Source organism: Zeus faber (assembly GCF_960531495.2).
Source record: "Zeus faber genome assembly, chromosome: 1".
Classification (NCBI taxonomy): domain Eukaryota; kingdom Metazoa; phylum Chordata; class Actinopteri; order Zeiformes; family Zeidae; genus Zeus; species Zeus faber.
Window position 1 is genome coordinate 60,082,112 of NC_137193.1, and position 8,461 is coordinate 60,090,572.

The 8,461-nt window shown below is 41.2% G+C and overlaps 1 protein-coding gene across 1 annotated transcript; it reads left to right on the top strand.

Annotated features, from left to right (window-relative positions):
- Window positions 1-4,343: 4,343 nt before the first annotated feature.
- On the top strand, window positions 4,344-8,445 carry LOC307228447 (T-cell-specific guanine nucleotide triphosphate-binding protein 2-like; the record flags this gene model as incomplete). The annotated part of the gene is given in 3 exon segments (XM_079998101.1): window positions 4,344-4,566; window positions 4,569-4,871; window positions 8,369-8,445. Coding segments are annotated over 3 exon segments (603 nt in total).
- Between the last annotated feature and the right edge of the window lie 16 nt (window positions 8,446-8,461).

An 8,461-nucleotide genomic window follows, 5' to 3' on the forward strand; every position in this document is an offset into this window, starting at 1 on the left:
AACATGGCAACTTTTAAATGTTTTTTCTCCATGTGGCTCTGATCCTCTTCCGTTGTATCCGATTTGATCCGATCCAGTCAAATCCTAAATGATCACTTGGATACAATGTTGCAATGTGACTTTGTAACATTTGGAGATCCGACGATCGTCGTTTGGTTCAATTCCAGAGAAAATGTTTTGATACAGATACAGAAAAATGAGGATTACTTTTTTCAAGCAGCGGAGATGACACACTGTTATACGAGTGATTATGTGTGATTCTGTGTGTGTGTTATAAACAAACAAGTCCAAAAGAGTAACGTTAGACAAATATATGTGACCCACCGCATACTTTAGGGTAATTTGGCGGCTTAAAAAAAAATTATTTATTTTCACATTATTTGAAAGTGGAGAGTCAGAGCTTCCAAACAAGATGTTACTTGTGCAAATCAAACAAATATTTTATAAGCTATGACTTGTTAATGACAAGGGTGTGGCAAACCGTGTTTCTGAGATAATCATCTCCAAAGTTTTACCCACACCAGGTTCATTCAGCCAGCTCCCAGAATCCAAATGGGGTTGGCGGACAAAAAAGCCTTATGGCCAATTAACATATTCCTGAATGGGTCAATCACGAACAGCTCAACAACACAACTAATTTTGTTTTTAAAACAGCTTTTATCTAACAGTAAGAATATACACGTTTTATAAAAGTGGAATTATTTTGGAGTTTAAAAGTACGGACAACACAACAAAATGTGGAGTCTATCAATATTATGAGTCTCAGAAAATCTGAAATCTGAAAATCTGTCACCAACCTCAACGGACTTCATCACGTCATGAACTTCTTCCGTTGTGACAACAGCAACGTGTCTTCGGTCTCCTCTGGTGGTTCTTGAAAATATTTGTTTCATCGTCACCGTTAGGCCCACGGCCTCCCAGCGCCACTAGAGGCCGCCCTTGCCCCATCTGCAGCTCCCTACTCAAGCCCGATTGCACACACCTGGGATCAATTACCTGCACAGTATTGAGTCCCAGCTTCCTAGTCATTCCTTGCCAGACCGTCAACTAGCTTACCCGAGTTGTATCGCCAGTGGCTCCCTTCCCAGTTCGTAGTGCATATTTCTAGTTCCTAGTTTATGTCTCGCTGTCTCGTCTTCCCCTTACCCGCCTGTCTCCGCTCGTCGACCAAGGCTGCCCGTCCATCTCCATCCAGCCTGGTTCCCCGTCTCTCCACCCGGATCCTGGACCCCATCTCCTGGTCATCATCATCATCCCTGCCCTGCCCTGCTCCATCCCGACCCGACCCCACTCGGCCAGCTCCCCCGTCCAGGCTAATAAACATCCTTTGCCTGCCTTCCGTCTCCCTGTGTCGTGCGTTTGGGTCTCTCCCAGTTCTGGTCATGACAGTCACATTAAGTTTGAAATGTTCTCCAAGTCCAGAATAATATCAGATTCAGCAGCGCTGTCGTTCTCCGCGTCGCTGTCGGGGAACTGACTATCATCGCGGAAAATGAAGTCCAGTACGCGCTGCTCAAACTGACTTGGATCTATTGCACTGGTCAGATTAAGGTCCGATATATGATTCAGCGCTTCCGCCACCCGCTACGCGTAATCCATAACGATACGGAGAAGAAGGTTTTCACAGACAAGTGAGACCGAAACACCCCCGTGCTGCACTTTAACCGTCTGCTTACGGAAATGACGGGGGAGTGTGACATGAAGGGTTCTCCCTCTTCGCCGTTTCAATACAGTGGCTCCGTGTTTTAAAGTAGTACGATTTAAAAGTTGAATTCTATCAAAACGGTTTCACATTGTGACTTCATATCACATGGAATATGGATGAATGATCTTCACATGGATGGTCACTTTAAGGGAAACGATCAATCGGCGTTGTTCAGCGCCGTTCTGCGTCTCGGTAAGTGAACTGCATTTCCCCATGTAATCTAACGGGAATATTTAACTCCACAGTTTAACATTTTTCTGCTATTTATAAATCAAACTCGGTTTTGAAAATACGTTTGAGAGATTAAAAAAAAAAAAAAAATCAATCACAAAGGAACACGAATTTGAAAAATCTAATTTTCCTTCAAGAAAGGTTTTTTCAACTTATTTGGCTGTTCCTGGCGATTAAAAAAATGCACGAGATGGCGACTTTTGCTGTGGTGGGACACATTATTTTTTTTGTATTTGGATCAAAAAAAGACTCGGAAGAATTTTATTTATCGCATATTCAATGCAGGTATTTCAAAAATGGGCACAGAAGGTAAAAATGACTTTGCTTCGATGCATTGTGAGCAGTCAGCTCCATATTATAAACTATATTTATAATAATAATAATTATTATTATTATTCCTATTATATTATTATTATTATTTTAGACTGCACACTATTTTACATTAGATACATTCAGTTTGGTTCAAACGGGTCAAGCCATGTGACAGTCAGAGGTCATAGAGCGTGCAAAAACTGATGCATCAACAGCTTTCTCATAGACTCATGGCCACATTCTCAAACATGAGTATCATTTGCACGTTTTGCTTTCTTCCAACTTCCAACTTCTTCAGCAATGCATCTCTGCTGCCTGGCTGGAGCTCAGGCTTCAGGGTCACGATTTGGCTCGACACCTGCCAATTTCTGCTTGCAACTACATTATAATCTGTCGTTGTAAAACTTGGAACTAAAAATGATATTTCCCAAATCAAGCAAACATTCAATAATACCCTCACTTCGACAGACAGAGGCCTGTGTGTAATAAAGGACGGTGACTACGCTTCACAATGCAGGCTGCACTACATAAGGTGCAGTTTTTGTCCAACGGGTTAATGTCTTATCAACTCAGACCAACTTACAGAACACTGCTTGTGCAAGGTTCAACAGGAAACTTGTGAAGGTGTGATAAAAATGCTTCATGTGATTACTTTTTTTGTGGGAAAATATCTACCTTTAAATGACTGTTAGTGTTCAAATTGAGCTTGCCAAATGAAAGTGGAAGGAAGAAGTGGTCTCAGGAAATACTATGAGATCAAAATAGTAAGAAATTGATGCCGGCCTTTCAAAGATTAGAAAACCTTTAGCAACATTATATATAGAGGATAGTGAGTTGTGAAAACAAAACTGTACAAGAGCCTATTTGCCGGTTTGCCAGCAGGCTGCAAACACTGTATTTGGATGAAGTCTGTGTACTCATTGTATTCATTGAACAGCGATGGCAGTGGCTGAGGAAAAACAGGAATCATCCTTTATCAGCTTCATCATGAAGGGGTACCTGGAATGACTAATATTCTGATTGATCTCACACTGTAAATGCCAGCCAAAGGACTAATTGATAATAATAAATGCCCAGTGGTCTGTTTCTCATGTGACAAGACAGTCAATCAGATCGATAGACAGGTAACACCATGTTCCATATGTCCAAACAGATCAAACTGCAGAATATACCCTTTCAGCTTCAGCCAAGTACAAATCTAGAGACAAAAGAGAACCTCTGGTTGTGCTCGCATAGTGAGCCTGATTTCAGGGATTTTTCAGGGCAACATTTGCTCTGGAATCACAACTGAAATAAATGGGAAGGCCTTGATGATGAGTTTTCTCCCTAATTTGGTTCTGCAGAAGAAGTCCACGTTCCTAATAACACGCATTTCTAACAACATGGGGCAAGATCTGCAGGAAAAGACCTCCCTCTGTTTGCACACAACACCCTGTTAACATCAACCACATGATTTCGGATAAATCCACTTTGACTTTCACTTTCAGCTCGCCTAAGTTACATGGTTCAGCTCACATTCCATTGCACTGAGATGGCCTAGTAAAAACACTGGCTGCTTATATTAGACAAGTTCTTAAAAGGTAGAGTGGTCTGCGATATGAGCAGCATAGGGGTGGGGACCTCTCTGCTCTGTGAAAACAACCCTACAGAAACTGTGCAGTGGACTTGGGCTACATCAATATTGTACAATTCGTTTTATAGTATTGGTCAAAACCAAGCAAAGTTTTAGGACACTTCAGTCTACCTAAGTGGATATTTCAAACTGAAAAACGAATAATAGCTCTCCTATCATAAGACCACAGGGAAGCTTTCATTCTGCTGCTTGCATGCCAAGTGTGCCATTGTCTAATGCCTTTGTAGTAAAGAATATGTTCAGATTGGCAACTAATATCTCCAGATGCATGAAGTATGGCACAAGTTAGATATTAAGTTATTATATTATTAACATATTATTTACAATGAAATTATACCAGCCAATTTTTAACTTGGAAATTAAATAAAACATATATTTTCTCATTTTAAGGATCCCTATGGAAAGTCCAATGGATAATGAGTTCAAGTTCAAGTTCAAGTTCAAGAGATTATTTTTGATGCAATGGGAGAGGTTGCAGAGAGTCTAAGCAACAATGATGCCCCCTGTGTAGCATCAATGATCCAAAAACCTTTGGAAGAGCTGGAAAAAATGCCACTGAAAATCGCCATCACTGGGAAGGCAGGCTCTGGGAAATCGACCTTTGTTAATGCCTTCAGAGGCATTGACCACAAGGATGAGAGAGCTGCTCCTACAGGTTGTATGGAAACCACCATTGAGAGTAGAGAATACCCCATCCAAATTACACAAATGTTATCCTATGGGATCTCCCTGGCATTGGAATCAACAGCTTTCCAGCCAATGAGTACCTAAGCCACATTGGATTTGAAAAGTTTGATTTTTACATCATCATCTCAGCAGATCGATTCAGAGAAAATGATGCAAAACTGGCTCAGGAGATCAAGAAAATGGGCAAGGACTTCTACTTTGTCCGCACTAAGATTGACCACAACCTACGTGATGCGGAGAGGAGATGGAATGGCTTAAACCCAGAAACGACTCTTCAGACAATCAGAGAAAATTGCATTCAAGGTTTGCATTTTATGAAAATTTCCTATGGGGGAGAAATTTCCGTGAAAAACATTTGGAATATTTGCTATGTAGTTTCACTTTTCAACAGGGCATACCTTGTACTATCAGCGTCCTTACAAATTAATAGTGTGAATGGTGTAGAACATGATGTTATGTTAAATTGATATCCATTGTGAATTTTTCCGCATTTGCACGACTTCCACAAACTCCATGAGACCATGGAGAGAGAACTTTCACGCGAGAAGAGGGCCCTGCGGTCGGCCCTGAGAAGAAGGAGGCTTCTTACTTGGCCACCCAGCATTGCCTGCTGTTGTAGCAGCTTCACCAATTCCTGGGCTCTCATTTGGTGCTGGTGTAGGTCTTGATCATGGGTCACTAGAGAGATGTCTTTGGGAGACCTAAAAGCCATCATGGAATGCAACCTTGCTTCACATGAAATAAGCAATAAGCTCTTCATTAATCTGCTGAAAATGTCTGTAGTTGAAGTAGTGCTGATGGCAAGCGGAGGAAGGGGCCATATTCATTACCATATTTTGGATTGGAGCAGAAGTGGGTCTTTTTTTTCTGTCCATCCACAGTTGTGTGTTCTGCTCTAGACATGCTTGCCAAGGATGCTCAGAATGAAGGCCCTGGTGACGGACACCTCATTGTGATTAATGCTTTATGTCATTTATGGGGGACGGTAGCTCAGGCGGTAGAGCTGGTGGTCTAGTGATCTAAAGGTCGCTGGTTCGATCCCAGGCTCCTCCTGCTAGCATGCTGTAGTGTCCTTGAGCAAGACACTTAACCCCTAATTCCTCCTGATGGCTGCGTCCGTCGGTGATTGAACAATTGTAAGTCGCTTTGGATAAAAGCGTCTGATAAATGTAATAATAATATTTTCAGTGGCAAACAGCTGTGCATCACAATGCAAGAGGTCGGAAGAAGTTACAACTTTGAATATAAGTGAGTACAAATAATAAAATATTTTATTATTTGTATTTATTGTGCAGCAGCGAAGAACTTGCACTTCATTACTTCCCAAATGATCTTCTAACCTTTGTTTACATATACACCGCGTATATGTAAACAAAGCAATTTCAATCAAAAACATCTTAACAGGCCAAGTTACATGTTAACATAGGACCCCTTCTTTGAGATCACCTTCACAATTCTTGCATCCATTGAACTTGTGAGTTTTTGGAGAGTTTCTGCTTGAATTTCTTTGCAGGATGTCAGAATAGCCTCCCAGAGCTGCTGTTTTGATGCAAACTGCCTCCCACCCTCATAGATCTTTTGCTTGAGGATGCTCCAAAGGTTCTCAATAGGGTTGAGGTCAGAGGAGGATGGGGGGAGGAGGACGTGTGTGTGTGTGTGTGTGTGTGTGTGTGTGTGTGTGTGTGTGTGTGTGTGTGTGTGTGTGTGTGTGTGTGTGTGTGTGTGTGTGTGTGTGTGTGTGTGTATGTGTGTGTGTGTGTTGCTCCATTCTGGTCCATAGAACATCTGACCCACATCCAGCTGCATGAAAACAGCAGCACCACCCCTTAAACACACTGATAAGAACGCATTTTCTCATTTCATCCATTTTCATGTCTTTTTTTTATGGGGAAAATCAGAAAACACATGGCCAACAACACTGGGATTTATTTTTTGCAATTTTTATGAGAGGCAGATCACAAAAATACACAAACAGAACAGCTAGGGTTCCAATAATACAGAAACAGTGCCACTGGGGTGGGGTCACAGGTTATGTTCAGCAGGAATTTTTGGTAAAATTGTGTAACATTGATATTAAAGCTCCATATTTAGAGCATCAAGCACTGAAGATGGACATACCCTATTGTTATTCTGTTTTATTATTATTATTCAGCTGCTTTTTCTCGATCTCCATGTTCTCACCAGTCGGTTTTTGCGCAATTTGCCACATTCATAGACATTGGTCTCAATTGTCGAAATCTGAAATTGCGGACCAATCATCTAGCGCTGCCAACAGGTCAAATTTGGACTTTCCATATCTTGCACCCCCTCATCCCACCGTCACAAACTTGGTGTCATGTGATGCGTGTCTTCGTGGTCTACAACGTTGCCACGGACACCATTGGCTTCTGCCTAATCAGATTTTCCGCCATTTCCTTTCCTTGCACTCCCTTTTTTTAAAAACTGTCAAACCAGTTTTGAGATTCCTCCCAATGTGGCCGTCAGAGGTGCAAACATATTGACTACATTGCCGCATAAACAGGAAGTAGGTTTATCCTCTAAACACTTGGTCCAATTTTCACAAAATTTGGTTCCCCAGTCTAGTATTCAGCAATTAATCTACTGCCACTTGTTGCTTCCGGTTGGCCTAAAGGGAGCGCTATACTAGAATATTCATGAAAATGTTCCCCTCTCCTCAACCATGTGTCCGATTTTAATGCAACCAACTTTAGGACACTTGTCGCTGAAGGTTCTATTGGCTACAGAAAGATGAAGTCAATTGTCAAAAGAAGATGGCCCTAAAGGTAGGGTTACATTTGTCCAATCTTCATGGAATTTGGTGGATGGAAAGTCCAAGGGGTCAAGATGAACCAGTATTATTTTTTTACATTTCTGCCCACAGTGGGGCGCTACAGTCATAATCTGAATGGTGCAACACTGAATTGGCCAAATCTCCCATGCAGTGTGACCTACAGTCATGTGTGTGGTGTCATATGATGAAGCTCCTCATGGCAAATAGCTTTCCTCGACAAATTTACTGACTTCTGCCTTGACCATTTCCACCATTTTTAAATTTCTCTTTCCATTTCCATTCTCAAATATGAGCACAATTTCCATGTTTTGCTCCCTGGACCAACTTTTCGGCTCGACACCTGCTCATTGCTGCTTGCTGCGGGGACGGTCCATTGTTCCAAAACCCCAATAGTCAAGTTAGAAATGGTTAAATTTAGGTATAATGTTGGAGATGGTTAAGTTTAGGTAAAAGGTTACAGATGGTTAAGATTAGGTATAAGGTTAGAGATGGTTAAGTTGAGGTTTAATGTGAGAGATGATTAGGGTTAGGGATTAGGTTAGGGTGTCGCCCATGTCCAATAGGACATCTTTCAGGCTATTGGGCTGTCGGAACAATGGCATGGCAATGCTACCGGCTATATGTATTATTATTATTATTTTTATTATTATTATTATTATTATTATTATATCACAATTCTACAGCTAACTAAAATAATAAAATAAATAATGGATTTTGTGTCAAATGGTTAATGTGCCTTAAAATTGAATGTCCTTATTCTTCCCTATATGTACAGTAGCTGCCTTTTTTCCAAAGCTCGCTTAAATTGGTACTCAACTAAATCCCAATGTGAGTAACATTAAAGATAATTATTAAAATTGGGGCTTCAATGTGCATAAAATTGTAACATTAACATGCCTTTGGAGCTATGTGTACAGCAGTATTTCACCCAGTGTATATGGAAACCAATTGCCCAAAATATCTTTAAAACCTGTGGGAGGCATATAAAACACACCCTGTGTGTAAAAAGCACATGGAGACTTGTCACTGGACCTGGCCTTCATCCCAGATGCTGAGCAATGCCCCACTAGAATGTCATTTGTCTGAGGAATAAGGGCGTGGC